This window comes from Pleurodeles waltl, chromosome 8 (genome assembly GCF_031143425.1).
Source record: "Pleurodeles waltl isolate 20211129_DDA chromosome 8, aPleWal1.hap1.20221129, whole genome shotgun sequence".
Lineage (NCBI taxonomy): Eukaryota > Metazoa > Chordata > Amphibia > Caudata > Salamandridae > Pleurodeles > Pleurodeles waltl.
Window position 1 is genome coordinate 120,580,297 of NC_090447.1, and position 22,467 is coordinate 120,602,763.

Genomic DNA, 22,467 nt, shown 5'->3' on the forward strand with positions numbered 1-22,467 from the left:
TTAGTTCCCCTTTCCGCCTGCGTCCTGGACACGTCTCCGGAGCCAGTGCACTTCCTCTATTAACTTTTTTTCCGGCCTGCCCTCGGACGTGCCTCTGGTGCCTGGCCTGCAGTGCCGAGGTTTAGTTCCCTTGCTCAGTCTGTCCATGGACATGCCTCTGGTGCCCGGCCTGCAGTGCCGAGGTTAAGGGCCAGATGTATTAAAGGGTTTTTACCCATTCTGTGTCTATGGGAAAATGCGTTATATGGCCCTTAGTTCTCTTGCTCAGTCTGTCCATGGACATGCCTCCGGGGCCAGGCCTGCAGTGCACCCTATTTATTTCCTTTCCTCTGCCTGTCCCTGCACATGCCTCCGAGGCCAGGCGTGCCTTGCACCTTCTATATTTTCTGCCTGCAGTGCACCTTATTTATTTTATTTCTTCTGCCTGTCCCTGGACATGCCTCCGAGGCCAGGCGTGCCTTGCACCTTCTATATTTTCTGCCTGCAGTGCACCTTATTTATTTTATTTCTTCTGCCTGTCCCTGGACATGCCTCCGGGGCCAGGCCTGCAGTGCACCTTATTTATTTAATTTCTTCTGCAGGCCCTGGGCGTGCCTCCGAGGCCATGCTTGCATTGCACCTTTTTTATTTCCTTTCTTCTGCCTTTCCCCGGACATGCCTCCGGGGCCAGGCCTGCATTGCACCTTCTTTATTTCATTTCTTCTGCCTGTCCCCGGACATGCCTCCGGGGCCAGGCATGCATTGCACCGTCTTTATTTCCTTTCTTCTGCCTGTCCCCGGGCTCGGAGCCCGGACACGCCTGCAGAGGCTGCAGTCCCTGTCCAGGCCTGCTGTGCGGTGTCCTTATTTCCCGCGTGCTGGCTGTGCCTGGACATGCCACCGGGGCCAGGCCGGTCGTGCTGTGCCTTTCACGGGTTGATCTTGGACGTCTTCAGCTCCTGCAGAGATAACAAGGCCCCTGTCGGATAATCCTCCCTCCCCCTTTGTGTAATGGCTTCGGGAGCAGGGGGCGGGGGTGGATTTATCTTGCTGCGGGGGTGGGGGGTTTGTGTGTTAAATCATTAACTTTCCGAGTGGACAGGAAGCGGGGCAGCCTTATAAAGGAGGCTTTCAGAGGGCGGTGCGAATACACAGATTTCCTAACTGGGCGCTGCACTTTGTTTCCCACCACAGGTCTGAATCCCGAGTTAACGACTGCCGAGGATCACACATTCCGCTGCCTGAGCGATGCTGGACTGTAGCTGCTAACAGATGGCTGCCGACCAATTCACAGGTAACCCCGACTTAAGCTCTGTTACTCCAGCCTCTGAGCACACAACACGACCCTGATGATGTGTCCGAGGGTGGGGGTGGGAGTAGGGAATAGAGGAGGTGCGTTACTTTTCTGCCTTTACTTGTAATCCCGACAGCGTTATTTCTTCAGTTTTATTTAGTGCGAGCTAGGCCCAAGGGCATCAAGGCGCTTTGCAAGTATTTGCTCCAGGCTTGAAAAGTAATATATGCTCGTGCATTTATTTCAGGTACGCACCGCTTTTTGGATAACTCCAGTGATTGCTTCGCTGCTTGTTTAAACTCTAGTTGAGTCAGCCATGTGTGATTCTAGGCATCGTAGATAAAACGGCGCTCGTATTTTATGCCCGCACCTTTATGTACCGTATGTTTCCTGACCAAGGCGCCGTTACGCCTCCTGTGGATTTCATAGCGTTGTACGTCCGTGGTGGTACTAACATTGTCTATTTGTTGTGGACTGTACATTTCGTGCCCAGGGTAGCGGTTATACCCTCTATGTACGGTATGTGTGTATGGATTTTTCCGTGGTAGTTCTCTAGGACATACCTAGGGGAGGGCCGTATTCACACCCTGTATACAGTACGTACCGCGCCCTCGAGGTACGGGTACCTACACCTCTGCAAGCTTCTTCTGTACTGTCCGTATTATGTCCACGCCTTTATTTACACCTTCCGTGTGTTTCTTCTGTCTGAGTGTGGTACTTGTGTCATGTACAACACTTCACATGTCCTGGGCGGTAATTACAACTTGTATGTACCGGTGATTTCCTGGAAAGCACTTGAATCCTCCATGTATTGCACACGATGCATGGATGGCGGCTGCCCCTAACGTGTGCATGTGATGATAGGGTGACCAGATTTTGAGAACCAAAAACCGGGACGTGCCAGAAATAAAAGTAGGACTAAAGCCTTTAGTCTTACTTTCATATCTGGCCTGTCCCGTTTTATTGCATAGACTTGAGAAAGAAATATATATATATATATATACATACATACACACACACACACACATACACGCACGGTAGGCTTGTAAATGTATATATGTGTGTGTGTATATATACATGTACACACACACGCCCACACACACAGGAAAAGGCTACATGTACTTACTATGCATGGTAGAACCTCCAACCTATGCACCCCGTTACCTCTTCTCTCCACCTTGTCTCCCCTCTGCTAGGAGCATGTAACCAAACTTCCCTTTGCTGCCTGACAGAAACAATACATTGCTTATTTTTTTCAGTCTTCTGAGTAGCCCGTGTAAGGAGACCATACCTTCCAATTCTCCTTACAATTGTAATTACCTGACTTTTGTCTAAAAACCGAGACATTTATTTAAAATGAAGATATGTGTCGGGACACCGGGACAGTTCACAGAAAAACGGGACAGTCTGGGGAAAACCGGGGCGTCTGGTCCCCCGTGTGATGAGCCACACGTCCTGGGCCACCCTTACACCTTCTGCGTGTTTTGATCGAAAGAGTGTATCGTGCCCGGGCCGATGTGCCCCACACTCGCGATCCCGTGTGCAGTGGGTGTGTCATGTCCACTGAGTGACAGCTGCGCCTTCAGATGGTTGTGTCCTGTCCGCATGACGCCTTGGGTGGTAGTTCCATCCAGTTCTTAATAAACCTACAGATGATGTATCGTGCCTTTAGCAGTAGCTGCAACTTCCGTGCGTTAATATCCTCTACTCGTGATGTCCCGGGTGGTAGTTACACCTTCTGTGTGTTTATTACGCACCGATTGTCTTGTGCCTTGAGCGCCAGCTGCGCCTTCGGTAGGTTTGTCTGTAATCTCGTCTCCTGGGCGGTCGTTCAGTATTCTATTTCCAGGTGCAAGATGCAGGGTGCATCATTTATAACCGGTGGACGCTCGTGTCCCTTGTTAAACATGTCGTGGGTGGTAGTTACACCTTTCTTATGATATCTAGTGTACGTACCATTTCGTGGGCGGCTGCGACCCCTATTTTGTAAACCTTTAGTTCATAGTTCCCAGATGCATGACGTACGGGGTGGTACTTACCTTTAATGCATGTTTTGCCCATGTGGAATGTATGTATATTCCTTCTGTGCCACATGTATGACGGCAGGGTGGGGGACAGTGCCTTCTATATGGTTGTCATGTACCGCGTGCATCACTTATTCCTTCTATATGTATATCTGCTATACGTGTTATGCCCTGGGGGGCTGGTACAGGTGTGTATGTTTCTGATGTACCGTAAGTCATGTTGAGGGTGGGTATTTCACTTTCTGCACATTCCCAGAGCGGTAATTATACCTGTTCATGGACCTTGGGGTAAGAGTGAGATGCTTTTTGAGAGATAAGTCTCATGCCGATAGTCTTAACACTGCCCCTTCAGAAAAGTGCTTTGTGACTGAAACTGGCCTCCATTTTATTTACCCCAAAACGAATACTGTTCTCTTGAAGTTAATGGGACTGGATGAATATTTTGAGATCTTTCAAAGGGATGTGCCTAGTTATTCTCCCACATAAAGGGTGTAAACTGAGGTTTCACCTTTCAAATGAGGGTTATTTGTGAATTACAATCTAATACCAGCCAAGACCATTAACCGGCATTGTACCTGGAAGAGCATGCGCTTCTCCCATGAATTCAGCAAGGATTTTTTGTAGGCACTTTAAAATCAAAGTTTTTTTTAATCACGTATTTGGCTTTTTAAATTGTATTTTTAGACCATAAGGTAAAACACAAAGTTATACCTGGAAAGGTATGATGAAATAAAATGGAAGTCTTTTCAGGTTTGATAAAATAAATATTATGCTTGTGGGACAGAACATTTTCCAGGCCCTGGACTGGTTCCTTTCTTTTATTCTAAAATGCAGTTAAAACAAGTTTATAGGCCTGTCCATCTTTTTTGGGAACTGCTGATAGGAAACTTCATAACCCTGCCTTTATGTGGGAACCCTTTGTGAGTGTGCTAAGGCAGTGTCTTTGTGATGTGAATGTGTGGTAGGTGACAGCCCCTCCCCCTCATCTTGACAGGGATGGCCCATCCTGACAACACCTATCCCACTTGCTATCACTGTCTGGGAGGAATACACAAAGGCCAAGTGCCATCTAATCCTACTCCTGTGACCCAGGATACAGGCTGCAGGCACCTGATGGTTAGGGTAGAAACATGCTAACTTTCTAAAATAGCATTTTCAGAATTGTGACTTAAAAATGAATTTTACCATTAGTGGGTTTTACATTACTATTCTTTCAGACCAAACTCGACCTTCCTACCTGCCCCCAATTGAAAAATATCACTTATTTAATGTAATGAGGTAACCCAGTGTTATCCTATGGGAGAGTTAGAGCTTGCATTAGTAATTCACAAATTGAAGGGTTTCTCACTCCCAGGACATATAACATTTAAAAGTACATGCCCTGCTTTTGAATACAGGTCACTCTGTCCCTTGGGCTGCTTGGGGCCTACTCTAGAGGTGGGTGAATTATACTTATCATAGGGGAAGGTTTAGACCTGGGAAAGGTTCAGGCGAAAGGGCAGTTTAAAAACTGCGCACACAAGCTGCAATGGCAGACCTAGGACACGTTTGAAAGGGTACTTAGGTGGGTGGGACAGTAAGTGCTGCAGGACAACTAGTCCCATTTAATTTACAGGCCCTGGGTACAGGCAGGATCACTTTACTAGGGACTTACAAGCAAATTACATTTGCCAGTTGGATGTAAGCCAATGTTGCCATGTTTTAAGGAGAGAGCACAAGCCCTTTGCACACTTTAGCACTGCTAACCAGTGCTAGAGTCCTAAGGCCAGCACAAACAGTCATCAAAAACTGGAGGATTAAAGGCAAAAAGTTGGGGAAACCACACCAAAGATGTCCGATCCAACAAGCTGTAAGTAAGAAAGTGATCTCCATGGCCCACTTAACTATCTTGAAAGATGACATATTTGTGACCCACACTTCTATGTATAAATTATTTCATTTTGCGCTCTAAAAAAAGAATTAAAAAAATATATATATATTTCCGTCCTGCCCACCCCTCTTCCTCTCTCCTTCCAATAATTTCTGATTATTATGAACCCCTAAACTTCCCCTTTCACCCCCACTTTTAGCTGTACCACGCAAGTAACAAGCACTACTTACAAATATCTTCCCCTTTCAAATCCATTCCTATCATTCTGTCTCTTAACTCAAATTACCCTTTTTTAAATCCACTCCTATCATTTTATTGCTACCCCAAACTCTACTGAACACCCATGAAATTCCGAAGTAGGATTCTGAAATGTGCTTCAGTGACATTGATCACATATTGTAATGTAATTATCAAGGGTGAAGGGCTCTGGTGGGCACATCTGGCATGAGTCCGCCCACACCCCTGATTTAAGATCAAGACTTTAAATGGAAATATTGTATATCGACCCCATCTATCGCTCGCATCTGACCACCTCCGCCTGCCCCCTCGTCTAGACCCCCTTCCCCCCCCCCCCACCCCCCGCACTTGACTCCTCCTCATAGACAGTGAACTTGAGCGCCATTATGCAGATCGTCTGGTTTCAGGCCATCTCAGTAGTTCCCAGGATCATATGGTGCCCGAGACTCTTCCGCATGCCCGGATGCTCGAGTGGGCAGGTGGTCGCCGCTGCTGACGGCCTTTGTCCCATAAAACTTCCCAGAGCCCGGGCTGCTGGCGGCAGACTCCCGCGGAATGCACCCGCCCTGACCTGCAGCAGATGTCCCACCGTCTGTGCTGTCACTAACTTAGAAATACTTGGCGCCCCTTCCCCCAGCGCCCCTCGGCTCTTGTCTTTTCTGCACAAGGCCCTGCCTCACACTTCTATTTCGGAATCAGCATTTGCATTTTGTTCGGAAGAGGTCTGTGTCAGTCCCTTTCCGTGCATTACAGGCCAATAAAGTGCTATAATGGTCATGAATAAACCATACAAGTATTGGCATAGTTCACTCCCACACCATACTTCATTCACATATCTAGACGACTATGATTTATTTATTTATATATATATGTATGTGTGTGTATTTATATATATATATATATATATATATATATATGTGTGTATATATATATATATATATGTATATATATATATATGTGTGTGTGTGTGTGTATATATATATATATGTGTGTGTGTATATGTATGTTTTTGTGTGTATATATATATATGTGTGTGTATATATATATATATATATATATATATATATATATATATATATAATAATGATGCGGTCCCATTGCTTAGGCGCTGTAATAAGTATTACCTTGTTTTCTATATGGCTTTTGCTATAGTGTTTCTTTTGCTCTGTAAAAAAGGGATGTTACCTTAACCCTATTTAATGTTGAGAAATCTTAGAATAATGGAATGCTGAGCGGCTTTGCCGGAATTCAAACACATTAACTGCCTATCTCGGTGGTGAACACAACTCGCTGAGCAATCCTTGTGGCTGCACAGTGCATCAGGGTCCAGGATAGGTCCGGGAGGGCAGGTATGGGGCTAACTCATATATCAAACCGAGTCCTTTTTATAATAATTGCATGTAACTTTGTCCTATGGATGGCCTCAAGATCTGGACCCTACATTGGATGCTCCTGAAATAGTTGGCTTTGTGATGGTGGCGGTCATGAGCCCTCAGAAGAATATGCACGTGTTGGAGTATGCTGCTATTTTTACTGCTATCTCACAGTCTCTACACAGTGGAAGTTAAGTATTCTGATCATCAAAAGTTTGTGATTTTATCCATTTTTGCCACCGTAGTTCTTCCTGTTGGATGCAGCGGGTGAGGCAGTGAGTTTCTTCTTCAGTCCATGTTTCATTGCACACCGATCCTGTCTTATGTTTACACAGTGCAGTTATTGCCAGAGCACCTCTATGTACGTGCTCATTGACAAGCTATGTTACTCCAAGATCAACCATTAGCGTTTAGACATCAAGACTGGTGACACCGTTTGTTCACGCGCTACCTGGCCCAGCATTGATGGCTGTCACGTTATCCCGATTAGAGGATGCCTAATGTGCATTGACACAGATTCAAAAAGTTCCTCTGAAATGTCTGCACATCTTTAAAAAGTTACTTCATCTAAATATAATGAGCGTTGAAAAGTACAGTGGATGAAACGTTTGGTAGCAAATTAACTTGTGTCTTATAAAGCGCGGTTGCCACTTCTAAGTATCAACAGTGTAACTACTGTCTGGATTAATAATACTCAATTTAGGTACCTTTGAAGGATGGAAAGCTGAGCCATCCTTACCAGAATTTGAACTCCCAGCCCCTGCAATGGGTACGTGTAACTCGCTCGGCCATCTATACTTCGATTTTGTACTCAATATTCGCAGAATTGACGTTTAAGTTGTCAGTTCATCAAGAAATGAAAAACACGAAATTGTAAATCGAGAAAGCTATTATTTTTGCACTACAGTGGATGTACCCGGAGGTGTGGTGGGAGCATTGGACTTGCAAGTAACAATCTTTGGACCCGCTTCATGGCCATCATTCACTGCAAGAGTCACAACATCCTGAAAGTGAACACCGATAGTGCTGGGAGGCCATCCATCAGTCTGAACATCATCTTGGTGGCCAATGCCCTGCTCCTTCTCAAATGGTGGAAACTCTGTAGTCCATTTCAAAGACAAATTATTATTTACCCCTCACGTGGCAAAGGATTCTGCCACGTTTCTTCACCTAAAGGGTTTGAATACAAATGGTCCTTGTTCAAAGGGACTTGCAGCCCACACTTTGCTTACCATTGGTTGCCTTTAGTGGGACTCATTTGCCTGCTTCTTATTCAATGGATTGCCTCGTTCATCTTTTCTCTGTCCCTTCCCTGGACATTTTCAATTTACTTGTATCCTTCCAGTGCTCAGTTTTAGGGAACTACTCTTTTTCTTTTGACTTAAGCACTCACAAGAGTGCATGTGTTTTCCAGCTCGCTCCCTAGTGCACTGGTTCCCAACCTGTGACCTAGGGACCGCTGGGGGTCCACGCAGTCGCCTCGGGACGTTTGCGAATGCTTAGAAAATTCAATAATATTAACAGATTAACCAAGTGTATATAAATAAAGTGGCTAAATGTGCAACTGAAAATTTTAAAAAGTACTGTAAAGGTCAAGGAATTTGAAATTGGAGGGCTAAAAATTAAATTAGTACCCTCAGATTGATTGTCGGAGCAGTGCATATGCAGAATATAGTATGGATGAAGTGTGCCTTCAATTGAATTTAGAAATGCTCCAACTTTCTCTTTAAATTTTTTTTTATTGTATTTATATTTGTTTGCAAATTAAATAAAATGTTATCATTTATGTATGTGCTTGCTGATTGTTTTTTTTTCTGTATTTTTGTGTATTGTTTTGCGTTTCAAATCATCTAGAAGGTTTAGGCCAGCGTCCCCGGCTTCCGGTAATGATTCAGTGGGGGGCCTGGAATCCAATAAAGATTTAGTGGGGGTACCTCGGTTTAAGTAATGATAAAGTGGGGGTCCGCGGAAGTCAAAATGTTGGGAACCGCTGCTCTAGTGTATTTCTCTTCTCCCACCATGCTCAATTTTACTCTCTCCTGTGTGTGTGCTTCTCCCCCCATCTTTCCATGGTGATGCTCTGCCCTTGATGCTCCTTCCTGTGTTGCTTTCTCAAGCAGGTTCTTCTCCACCCTAGCTCCAGGTTGCTGTCTATGTCGCCAGTTTGCTTTTCTCTCCTCAAGCTTCACATTGCTCTCATGCCCATTTGCTTTTTCCCACCTATCCCGTGTCCCATATTACTTCCTTCCACTCACTACCCCATGTTGCTTTCACCCCCGCCATGCTTCTGACCCAACCACTTGTTGTGTTCTCCACATCCCCAAACACTTTTTATGGTCGAGCGCGCAAGTGCTCTGTCCCTGTTGTAATCTCTCTGTGGGCTTTTACCCACGCCCATGTCACGGCCATCAGTTTCGTTGGTTCATGGGCTTGATTTTTAAAATTCACTTGATATCATTAGTGAAAGGCATGCATAAGTCATCCCTTTTCCAGTGTTTAGCCCTCCTCGAGAGCACCAGCCAACTACCGAAAACATACGTGGCTCCATGTTTTCCGTATGGTTTCTGCACTACTTTTTCTCTCTGTCGTAGGCAGCGCGATCTCGCTGGGAGTAATCCAGCGCTTTTCATGACTACCAGTTTAATTCTGTTGTTTATCCTAGCGCTCCTGCTCGAATTCAAGGTTTTACACAGTATGATGACGCTTTTTTTTTGGGGTAGTATGCAACGGCAAAACTGGACCGGTCTTTTTGTTCTGATTAGTCACCTTCATGCTCATGGCAAGGCGCTTCAAATCGGCTCCCTTATGTGAAATTGTATTACTTTTCATTTTCAGTTTATGTGGCAAGAAAAGTCTGGTTAGGAGTTTACCACGCTAATAGCTCCATCTCTAGCACATGCCAGACCCATTGCATTGCAAATGCTTGTTATTTTTCTGATCAAAATCAGATTGGTAATGAAAAAGAAATGAAAAAAAAACCACCTGCATCGTTTTGTAGGTGCGTGCATGTGTGGTGCGGGCAGCCACGTCCTCGTTTTTTTCCTTTTCTTTAGCCATGCTGTATACCATTGCTGAAAACCGTTGTCAAAGGTAATAGGACCCAAAGGCGAGACCGACTGGCTTTGCCAGTCTTCGTTTTAATGTAGGGTACAGGTTCTGTAACAGATTTTTCAGCACCAGGGCCCTTCTTTACAAATTCAATAAAGGAGCACATAGCCACAAATAAAGAGTATTTGGATACCTGCAGGTGAGTCAGCGCCATGTTTCTGCTGTGCACCATTTTCTGACAATGTATCGAAGCTTTAAGATTCGTTCCAAGGCATAATTGGGAGGTGAAGTGCTTTGACACAGACAAGAACCTTTTAAAAAGCTCAGGCAAGTAATAAACTATGTTTAACTCGATAAAAGAACCGGAAGAATGTGAAACACTCGGTGTGTTGTTACCTCGCAGAACTGAATATTTGCAAGGCCCCAGTCACTCACTGTAAATCTTATCCATAGCACCACCTGTCTTGTTACATCTGTCTTTGACATGGGGTGTGTCTGAAATATTCCATGACCCAAGGTTGTTCCTTTCCTGCTGTGGGAAGAGCTAGTTCTTGGAAATTTGAACACAGTCTGAGCTCTAAATTCCTGCACAAATGATGCAACGCTGCAATGTGATGCCCTCGAAGGGGTGGGTGGGTGTAATGTTATGCCGGATGAAGGAGATGGGTTTATAACCAAGGACATCATCCTCCCATCCTCTTTCTAAAGGATAGTTCAGTGGGATAATGTGCCTGCTACACGAAATTGTAACCTGCCCAGCCAAGGTCCAGTCCCTGCGAGCCTGCCTCAGCCTTTCCATATTTTGACGATGACGCTGGATTATCCTTTCAGCTGGATAAAGGTGTCTGTGATCGAAATAGATGATATAGTTTTCTTATCTCTATGAAGTCAGGCTGGCGTCCCCTTTAACTTGTCAAAGTGTGTTTATTGCCTTAAGCGTGCATCCCTCTGGCCCCATCCTTTAGTCGATTAACAGGAAGTAAAGCCAGACTGGGCACCAGGCTGTAGCTAAATTTTGATTGGGTATCCCAAAAGCATCAGTGCCTGTACCCTTAAGGATGTGAGTCCCGCGTCAATACAATTGAAATCAGGCAGGCGATGCCGTGATTAGCTTTTTAGTGTACTTTTACAATAAACTACCTATATTTCAGATTTTAATTTTCATGTTCTGACCTACAAAATTTGAGCCGAGTGTGCGCTCCGTGAGATGGCCGGTTCTGAAAGCGCTTTCTGCAGATGTGTTGGAGTGCAATCTCTTGCAGTGGTCGCTGTGTCCTCTCCACGGTTACTGCCTCCTAGTGCCAGCTTGTAATCACCTGGCAGTTCCCCTGCTTGACTATCTTGGCAAAGCACAGTGGAAAGAAAGCTTTAAAGAGGCAGAGGACCAGTTTTTGGAAAGTGTTCTGCATCCTGCTGTTAGTGGAACATACGTTTCACACGTTTTGTTGCTATAGAATTAAGGGCCTTCAGCATATACTTTACCTGCTAAATATCTTTAATTCTGCCTCTGCACCACCAAGGCGCTCCCACTGTTCCCGCGGATCCCCCGGGCTTCCATCTTGAGATGGTTCAGCTTAAGGAAATGTTTGTTCATTTACCAGTGAATAAGGACCACAGAGTGCAGTCACACTGAACCCCCAGGTTGCCACATGGCATGCTGAGTACATCCCTTGTCATCTTAAGTGCCTGGTGCTCTGTGCCAGCAGTAGCCACTTAAGAACAAAAACTTCTACCAGCTACATCTCGCTAGTTATCCTGCCTTTTGCTGCCCTCCAGATAACCTATAACCTGTTAGTCCCTAACATTACAGCCTCTCCCCTCGTTGATCTCTTAACGCGGTCTGTGAACTTTAGGCTGCTAAAAGTAGTTTCTTTGTTACCCATCATAGTTCAACATAGTTTGTATTTTCACACTAAACAGTTGTTTTTTAACTTATGTCCTTTGGCAAAGAGAAGCCGCTTCTAAGCAAGTATTTGAACTATTGCTACTCGTGGTCTCAAGGATCACGGAAGCACGAACATGAATACACCACGCTTTTAGAAGCATTGCTTAATTTGTAAATAAAAACACGCCGGTGCCCAAAGTTCTCCTGCTCCAATGAAATGGGCGAACACGGAATACTGAGGTAGCGTAATCCTGAAACCACCTCGGACCTCTTCAATCCATTTACAGCCACTCCCTGCCCCTTCAGCTCACTCTTGCAGCTTTCTGTTTTTTCCCATTGTAACGCTTTTTCGTTTTTCTCTTCCTCCATCTTTACCATATGTGTCTTTTGCTTGCAGTAAATGCTTGAGGGGGGAAAAATAAGCCCCGGCCCTCAAAAATAAGTGCTGGTGCCTCGCACCGGAAAGAACAAGCACAAGTTAAGCACTGTTTAAAGGCAGCTCACTTTCTATAGTTTCTGCTTTTTCACCATCTGTGGGAGTGTTAAGAGTGAACAAGTGGTCAGCCATGTGGTGTCATCATGTTATTGGGTTCTGTATGTCTATTCCTCTATCCCTACATTTTTGGTGAGGCGACACCCATGCTCTGAGTCATTTATTTTCTCAAACTACTCAAAACATTGAACGAACTATGGTTCCCACTGTTGTGCCCTAGCTGGGGTAGTACCCTGTAAATGAGAGGGTGGAGTTACAAACTGGTGTCAGCCTCTCTGGAGAACATGCCTACCCAAATCTGTTCTCTAGCCTGAATTGAGCTTTAGGGTCAACCATTGACTTCTCTTACGAACCCACTTGATCTTATGCAGAGCGCTGGTGAAAACACCTGCAGGTAGGTTTGCCACTTGGTCAGCCCCTAACCATCACAAGTAGTATTTTATGTTATCATCAAAATAAAAAAATAAGAACATTAATAGAAGCTGATGATTCTAAATGGATTTTACAGCAGTCTACATTTTCCTGAATAAATAGCAAACCAGGTAGCGACAGAAGGGATTGGATTTAACAGAAATTATTCTTCACTTACAACTTATTGAAACTTCATTAACCTCAAAACATGAACGAATGACCAGTGTGTTTTTGTCTTGAGAATGGTGGGAACCTCGTACACCCATTACTTTGGCTTCTCTCTCCTTACTTTGTGTACCAGGCCTGTAGATAGAACACATAATGCTTGGGTCCTGGTGGTGCTGGTGCACAACGGACACTAAAAAATGTTTCAAGCTAACGCATTAAGAATTTTTAATTCTGTTAAGGACACAGCAGGGAGGATTGTGCTTCTCTTTCTTTACTGAGAATCCCACCGCAGCCAATCGGTACACATAAAACTTTAAACTACTTATCCCATGAGCCCACAGTTTCATCCAATTACCAGGTCTCTGTTCCTCTACAATATGTCAAAACCACCTTAGTCCTTCCTCTTTCTTTGTGAACCATAACAGGATGTCTAGAAACTAGAATCCAACTCGAACTGTAACGAGCCAACAGGACCACTTCCACAGGAGGAAAGTCATCCCACGATGAAGGCAAACTCTTCACATCAACAGATGCTCAGCTACCGGCCACACTATGTCTAACTTCAAATCGGTTTAGCATCCGTGCCTGAAAAGAAAACATCAAAGTAATATCCATCTTCAAAGAATATATCAAACAATCAGGTGGAAAATATGAAATAAGATAACAGTAAATACAATGCTTCACAGAAAACATTATAGTCTATAATACATTCAGAACCAATGGTCATATTCATGAACAAATGTTATTTCAACAATGTTGTAATCTCAGGGCAGGATAATGCTCGCCTCTGTGTCCTTAATACAATTGAAAAATGTTAACGCATTAGCTTGAAAATGTTTTATTCTATGTCAGGACCGGAGGCTTCGGATTATGCTAGCTTAAAGTTGATCCACTATCTCCAATGCCACATCAAAATAGGTTTATGATAAAATACCTTAAAGGTGGAATCAGAAGACCAATCCGCCTCGACCATAAAAGTCCTCAAGACGAGTCCAGAAAAAGCTTTAGAAGCCATAGCTCCTCTGACTGAATGAGCTTCAACATTGGGGATATCTATCCCAACTTCAGCCAACAACCATTTAACCCATCTAGCTAAACTTGCTGAAGTGACTGGACAGAAAGGCTTTGCTAAGGAAATAAGCAATTGTCCTGTGATAACTCTCTTCAGTTCCCGAGTATAATCCTCATATGTTCGAAGACATTTAACCACACACAATTTCGAATGAAGGGGAAATGCAGGATAACTAATACACCTCAATGCAGCTTTGTACGTCTTGCAATAGTAAAAGAAATCCCACAAGGAGTAAATACTTTACCTGCTAAATCCAATGCCAGTTCGTCCAAAAACTGTTTACGAATAAGATCTTAATTTGATGACCGAGATCTAAGGAAACGTAAAACTATGTCAAAATCCCATAACAAAGAATACTTCGGTTGAGGGGGTCGACCCATGCAAATACTCCTGAGTACTTTACACACCAAGGATGGTTACCCACTGGTTTGCCATCCAAATGTGGATGTCCGACTGAAATTGCAGAACGGAAATTATTAATTGTCCTGTAAGTAAGTCCTTGATTAGTCAGTTCAGCCAGGAAATTTACAATCATATGGACGCCTGCTTTCAGGAATCCACACTAGATTTGTCACACCAGCCTACCCGTTGTCGCCAAGCTGACTCGTATCACTTGTGGGCAGAGGCAGAGGGAGCACAAGACTGTGACAAGAAGAACGTAGCGTCCTGCGAAAATGCTGGCATTTACAAACATTGACTGAAAGTCTCCATGCCATGAGAGACAAGAGCCCCTGAAAAATCATTGGCTGTGGAAGACCCATCCGGTTGGAAAGGAGTTCCAGAAAGGGAAGAATCCACACTGGCATGGCCAGAATATTGACCTCGCCACTGGAAACCAACGTTGGGGCCTCCAGTGAGGAGTCACTAGGACTACCCCGTCATTTGACGACTCACCTGTGAGAGTACCCTCTGGATCATCGAGAATGGAGGAAATACGTACAAAAGACCCGTCCTCCTAGACTGAAGAAAAGCATCTGCCTGAGGATCCGGACATCAAGAGTAAAGGTGAGACTCCAAGAATTTGACTTGCAGTAACGTTTGCATCTCTGAGAACTTTTTGAGCTTGTGCTGGTTGGCATGTACAGATATGTAAACGTGACCTGCGGTGCAGAACCACGCACCAATCCAGAACTCCAAAAGGGGCGCCAGCGTATGACAGCATGGTAATTAAACGACAACTTTGCCCAGTAATGGACTGGTTCACAAAAAGGATTGTGGGAAATGGGTGGAACTTGGGCACAGACTTTCAAAACTAGTAGAATCCACAGGCGCTCAGTCCCCGCATCCTTTACTGCCAAGATTTAGTCACATCGTTGGCCCCAGTGGGTCTGCTGTAGGAGTCTGTGTGCAGCCTAAATACTACACATTCGGACTGCTGACTCCGCCCTCATCTGTTCTGAGGGGAGATCAAATGAGTGTCACAAGATGTAAACACCATCGGTTCTTCAGTGCGCTAGAAAAGAAGGAGCGTTGACAGCAGTCGTTATATAGAAGGGAACCTATTATCTGACTCCCTCCCTGGGCCTCTTTTCCTCCATCTGAACCTCACTTCTTTCCCAGTGGCCTCTTAAATCTACATCCCGCCCTTTCCGTCTGCGTCGTGTGTCTTCTCTCAGTGTCGCTTTTTGCCGTTTTGGAACCAAGAGAGATGGATCTTAGCTCCTTGAGGCTTTTCAGTGGAGAGTGTCACGAGGGTACTCGCGCCCTCTTCCGCGTCACTTCCGGTCCCCTTTACGCTGGCTGCGCCGGCTGCCTGTCTTCCAGAGTGGCTGCTCTTCCTGGCGGTGCCGGCCCATGGGGTGCGTAAAGGCGCAGCAGCAGGCCCCTCAGCCTTCAGACCCGGGCCCCACCGCTGCCCGGTGCGTTACCAGTGTTTGCCTAGAGGGGGCATTGATTGAACGGAGGTGCCTGGAGTCCAAGCTATCCAGTCACTCTTCTTGTCTTCCACAGCCCCCCCGTGAAGCCCGTGAGCATCTCCCAATGCAGGCTGCTTCCCGGTCTATTCTACAAATATGTATTCTAAACTGTGCCCCAGCGCGGGTCGACGGCGCGAGGAGGACAGTGCCAGGGATATGGTATCCCTGATGAGGAAGGTCGTGGATCTTCATTAAAAGAACCTCCTTTTGAAGGGTCTAAGGGGAGGGGTGTTTGCCTCTGCGACTGTCAGGGGAGAGCTTTGAAATCTCTCAGGTGAAAGTGCAAAGCTGTTAAGAGGCTCCTTTGCGGCGTCCTTGCCATGCTCTTTACACAGCTTTTTTTCTTCGAGATCAAACATCTACGTAATAGGAGCGGTACGTACTGATTCCACCAAAGGAGGGGCCTTTAACAAAGCTTGTCTTGACACAGGGTGGATCTAGGTGAATCTATTCTCGCAGGGATTACTTAGGATTCACGCCCGATTTTACAGTGAGACGTGGATGAAATCTGCACGCTGAGGCCAGACCAGAACTAGCCTTCTTGGTTTCCTTCCTATAGTTCACTTACATACTTAATTTCTTTATGGATGCTGTTAATGTCCTTCTACCCATCATGCTCTGGCCCCCTCTGATGGCCTTGTCTCATATCCTGTGGCCCCAGGTCCTTCTGCATCATATAATGCAGTGTGGTTTGTCTTAAGCAAGTGAGGCTTCTGGACATCCATTAGTGCACTCGTTGCTCCTTTACCCCCTGCTGGTGCCCGTGGATCCCTCACAGTACTCGAGTAAAGGTCTTCTTAAGCCCCCACTAGACTGTACATAGTGCGCATCAGTAATCCATAGTAGATGACGCATATCTCGCGCCTTTAATCTATGCCAGCCTCTCGTGCGTCCTGACCTGTGGTCTGTCTCTCTCTCCGACCATCGTACGCTCCTGTGCATCCGGCAGCACGTGCCTCCACCTGCCCCCCCTTCCTGTTCTACACCCTGTGCATTCAGCATTGCAGCTTCGAGTGACGTCTTCTGCCTTTGCAGCGCAGGGTGAGGGGCCCTCCAGGGACTGATAGCTTCAGAGGTGTCTGGGAGTGTCGAGCTTTAAGTCTTCCAGCACCAGACAAGCAGCCCTCCTGGGGAAGCGCTTCTAGCTTGGCGTTTCCTTTAGGTAGGCGCGGGGGGGGGGGGGGGGGGGACGACTACACATGCTTTCGATTTTAGCACTTGTGAGGAACCCCACTTGCTATTGTCACTAGATCGATTCACACATCCAGGTTGTAAGTTCGTCACTCTGACATGCCACTTAAACACTTACAACGTGAAAGAATATCGCAAAAGCAACCCTATTGTACCGACTGGAAGGTTGAGCGAGAGACACTTTGCGGAAAGAGGCCTATGTGAGGAAAGGATGCGAATTGCAGTGTTTTATAAGAGCACCAAATTAGCCACCTCTTTGAACATGCCAGAACTTGGTCCTCTTAATATCTTTTAATGTTCATCCTGCCTGACAGTCCTGCTTGATGGTTGGAGATGCAAATCCCATCGCTCATTCTCTTGCAAAGATGGAGTAATCACGTGGAGTGCGCTGATTTCTGGGATTCGGGACATTTCTACCCACATGTTAGTTAATGGTCAGCTCTACTTCTCTTGACCCCTACGGGGACCCTCCCCCACTGCCGTCCGATGGAAAGATGCGGCCTTGCACAGTCTCACTTTATCAGTTCCGGGTTGGCTTCACCAGGCTGCGTGGTTTTCCCTCCATCACATCAGCTGACTTTGAAGCCCATGTAACCCTGCAAACAATGATCCATCTTCTGCACTACGTGAAGCATCTCTACCGTAGTACTTTCTTTGCTAACAGCGCCCCTTGCGACCTTTGACCTTTAAAAGGCCGCAGTCTTAACTTTCGGAGGTAGAAATCGGGTCAGCTGTCTCCTCTCCGCTGTGCATCTTTGGTCTTCTGTTTGTGCACGTGTTCTGAAATAACAACCCTCCTGTGAAAGATGACTGCTGCCCTTGCCGGCCATATCCACGCATGTGCAGTAGAAGCAGGCATACCCTGCTTGTGTTTGTAACTTTCCGTTGAAGGTATACTTGTCACGTATGATGTCTATTTCCGGGTTGTGCACACTTGGGTCCTGCACTCACTGCGTGCCCCAAGCCTGGGCTTCCATACTTCTTGCATTGTTTGCCCCACCTAGGCCATGATGTTGGGACTCCTGAATTGACCACCCTGAGTAGCCAAGGTTCAGGGCGTGATGCACAGGGTTTGGCACAGGTAGGAAATGTCCCTTCGGTCACCTCAGCAGTGATGGGGAGACCAACCTCTTGAAGGCAGTGTGGCCAGGGGCCGCCCTCCTTTGGGGACCGAGGGGGCTCATTGGATCCACCCACAATTGGGCAGACACTGGCCCCATTAATTCTCTATAGTCCCAGCACCACAAATAATCCTTTTTAGATGGCCGTACTTTTTTCTGGTGGATGACGGGGGTTCGCTTGTTCAATACATGCCCTACATTACAAGTTTGGCCCTTTTAACTTTATAATTTTATTGAATAATACATTTAATTATATAATCTTTAATTAGCCCAAGAAAATATATGATTGTAAGATAAATCACTGTTCGTCTTCTAAAATTGCCAGTAAAGATTTTGAAACGGGAAGAAAAGGAGTGAATTGATCACAGTATTCAAACGAAGGGTCCGCTGTCGGCGACTCACAGGCTGGAACTAGGAAGTGCCTTGCGCAGTTTCTGGAATCAACGCTATCGGATTATCGTCAATTGCCAACTCCATCGACTCTGCATGTTCTGTGATGGCGGCAGGTCTCTGTTATGGGACTGCAAGAACTTCTCAATCCATAGCTTGTAGTGCTACATTATAGATCACTAGATCATCATCATAAATATATATTCTCCTCGAACCCAGTAGCGTCCGTCACTGGGTAATTATATCTAAATATATATACAAATATAATATATAATGAACGCCTGGGGAGAGGTCTGCCAGGAATCAACAAAATATATTATCCTTACCATATTGTAAATCGCTCGACTGGAGATTCAGTGCTGACTCCAGACCCAGAACTTTTACTGTGCTGAATATTAAACATGTTAATATTTCTCTTGGCTGGGTTTTGGTTTTGGATGAGCCTGAGCGTCAAAAACAGATTTTCAGTGGGCGGGGCTCTGTTTCCCGCTTCCAGACTGACCACTTGGCAATGATGGCTTTGGCTGCCTTCTTCGCATCACTGCGCCAGGAGTGCACTTAGGACCGCTGCACTCGGGACATACAGTGACATAATTATATCTCTGGTCATGTTCGGAACTGCAAGTGCCTCCCTGGCCAGAAAAACATGGGTGTGCTTGGAGCAATCTAAAAATCCCACGGTGCAGGTCAGATCCCGCCCTTCGCTCAGGCATCAATTCTCTTCTAGCTTTAGAGCGTACTAATAATGTGTAAGTGTACTTTTGGGTGCCCACTGCTGACATTCAAAGCACCAGTGGGTCATGTGGTCGAGAACTAGGAGGCCAGCCACAGGCTTTCATCCTTCCAATGTCGATACAGTGAGTATCCGTGGACTGACATTGCAATATGTAGTTCTCCAATTGGAGAGAAGTTTGCCTCTTAATGTCCACAAGCATCATGAACATTTCCCTCCAGTAGGGCCCTTAAAACTTCTCTCCTCTCACAACTTAGTTATTGTCGGCTGTGCATCCGATGTACTTAGCACCATGATGGTCTGTGGAGTGACAAACCACTTTACAAGTAAATAGATAAACCACAAAACATGAGGAAAATAGGTGGTATTGAAACCAGTCATTTACAGCAATTCCATTCTGTAGAACCACAATAGTAAGCTTTATGCAAAACAAGCTATTATTGTTATGGTTGGAAAAGCAAACACAACAGATGATGGACGGAATGCTGAACAGTGCAAACACTCCCCCCCCCCCCCCCCCCCCAGTCACAGATCTGGGTTTAATTCATTGTTATTTTGCTCACCATGCCACCCCAGTTTGGACCCAGCTGTATGCAAATCAGTCTTGACCCTGCTCCCCATGGCATCAGTCCAGTCTGAACTGCCAAGCTAGGTCCACCCTGGACCAAAAACAAGCATCCTAGCACAGGTTTCGGGGTGTCACCCCTCATCAGCCAGGCTAGCTTGAATCTAGTGGCACAGTGAGCACAGGACCCACGTCTGGGCATACCCTCCCCACCTAGGACGACATAAGCAAAAACAGATGATGGACGGAATGCTGAATAATGCAAACATTCACCCCCAGTAAGAGATCTGGGTTTAATCCATTGTTATTTTGCTCACCAAGCCGCCCTAGATTTCAAAAGCACACACAGGTTCTAGAATTTAAAGAATTAAAAAGTCTCATCTACTTGATGGCAACACACCTAATGTGGAAACCCTTGGCAGCAATGAGTCAGTCCCTAAAAGTTTAATCCTGTAATTGAGGTTGTTTCAGAATGGCACACTATAGAGTGACGAGGCGTGTGTATATCATCAGTGGACCTATTTTTTTCATATTTCTATTGTGCTAAAGCCTGATTGTAAGCACTGCATAACTTAGTAAATGAAACGGAAGAAGTGGGAGATTTCCACTGAGTCATACATATTTGTTTTATTTGTTTTTTGTTTTTTTGTTGGGTCTGAGGTTTGACAGCAAACTGCTGTTTTGCTTATGGTGTGTGGACGGGGTGTCTGTATCTGCCCACTTTCAACCATTGTCTTCTTTTAACCAGTCTCTTTCAGCCATTGGCTTGAGACATTGTCAATAACCCCTTGCCATTGGCTTGAGACATTGTCAATAACCCCATGGCTCAGCCCAGTGGAGTTTTTATATTTCACCTAATGTTATTGGTTGTTTGGATGTATCCTTCTGCTGACACTCGAGTGCTTGCATTGACATGCTTGAGAGACTACTTTACATGTGCAGCCCTTTTTATTTGAAATGGAAACAAAAACAGGACTGTACGTAAGGCAAGCCAGCCTTCTATTCAGCCACCCTTTCGTTTCTTGACTGACATTGAAGTACCTACTCTGCCTGCATTATACAGGTTTCCAATTCTGCAGTAAAGTCACCAGACCTCCTCACGGTCAGTCTTCTGTGACTTTATTGTAGCCATAGAGATTAAAAAAATACAGAATACACATCGGAAGTTACATAATTTCCACCCTTGCCTCCTAAACCAAAACAGAAAAGGCTGCTGAACAGTGATTAATTTGTAAGTAAAAGCATGCCGGTGCCGAAATCTCTCCTCTAAAAGACAGGGCTGCTGCAATTGAATGGGCAAGCACAGAATACTGAGGCAGGGTAATTCCGAAGCCATCTCGGAACTCTTCAATCCATTTACAGCCACTCCCGGCCCCTTCAGCTCACTCCTGCAGCTTCCTCCCTTTGTGATGCTTTTTCGTTTTTTTTTCTTCTTCCATCTTTCCCATGTTTGTCTTTTTTTCTCACAGTAAATGCTTGAGGCAGAAAAATAGGTGCCAGCCATAAAAAATTAGTGCCGGTGCCCAGCACCATAACGACCAACACAAAAATACTTGGGGAATCTTGGCATCCTTTGGAGGCCCTAAGAGAAACGTGACTCGGTTTGAGGAAAGCACAGTGCTTGCACCAGCTTGGGTTTGCAAGCTGCCTCTCCTGAGAATGGTGGAGGGGTTCAGGCAGGGTGCTCCAGTTAGGCTGGCACAAGGTATAAACCTTGCGGCCACGAGACTGCCCCTAAGCAGAGGTATAACCCCTATCCCTAACAGAGAGCTTATGAGCAGCCTCACCACTTGCTGCAAACCTGGATCTCCGAGCCTGGATTCATATAGTTGCTCTTGTTATTATTGGTCTTTTACATAGTGCAGAATTTGGCATTTTTATGGAACAGAAAAGCATTAGATCAGGAGTTTCCTACCTTGTCAGTAATGAGAGCTACCTTTGTTCAATGAAACTCATCCCAAGCTATTATTACTAGTGTTGTAATGGTGACCACATAAGACAGTATTAGTGGCCACCCTATGCAAGATTACCAGCAGTGATCACACCAGTGCAAGCAGTAATGCAAAAAGGCTTTGTCAATTTGAAATGTCTTTACATGGGTAATGCATAACAATCCCAGCTGCAGTGCCCTGTGCATAATACTGTTAGTAATAAGTCTCCCCATCGTCACATGATTTATCACCTAAATATCAGCTTTGAATACATTATTAAATTTCAGACATTTTTCTCAAAGCATCAGCTTAAAAGTTCTGAAAATAAATTTTTGTTTCAAATACACACTTTCAATTTTGTTAGCCATTGATTAAGTCAACCAAACACAAGCTTCTAACGTAGAAAGCTGTCTTGTAGACAGGAGTACAACTTACAGGTAGTTGGAGAGCTACCAGTAGCTTGTGAGCTACTCGTTAGAGAAGCCTGCATTAGATAGCCCAGAAACACGTATCAGTGCTTTTAGGTTCCTTTATGTTTGTCACTCTCTAATGTGATCTATTTAATACTCTATCTAATACTCTATTTAAGATGATGCATCCTGGTCACTTCTTCTGAAAAGTCCCATTTCACAACCTAAAGTACCAAAAAACAATATACATGCAAACTTGTATTCATATCTACACATACATTTAATGTGTCTATATATGTTTAAGTGTGCAGCACATACCAAACATACATACTTATGTACATAAAATATACGTACAT

The 22,467-nt window shown here is 45.1% G+C and overlaps 1 protein-coding gene across 5 annotated transcripts in view; it reads left to right on the forward strand.

Annotated features, from left to right (window-relative positions):
• The window catches only part of TSKU (tsukushi, small leucine rich proteoglycan), a 74,491-nt gene that overhangs the window by 19,086 nt on the left and 32,938 nt on the right, over positions 1–22,467 (forward strand). For 2 of the 5 annotated variants that reach the window (XM_069203900.1, XM_069203901.1), the window contains exon 2: positions 1,174–1,273. In XM_069203900.1, the coding sequence (XP_069060001.1) occupies positions 1,252–1,273 (22 nt within the window). In that variant the 5' untranslated portion in view covers positions 1,174–1,251. Of the gene's footprint in view, positions 1–1,167; positions 1,274–5,053; positions 5,147–22,467 lie in introns of those variants that run through there. The other 3 variants (XM_069203902.1, XR_011194843.1, XM_069203903.1) reach the window with 3 other exon arrangements.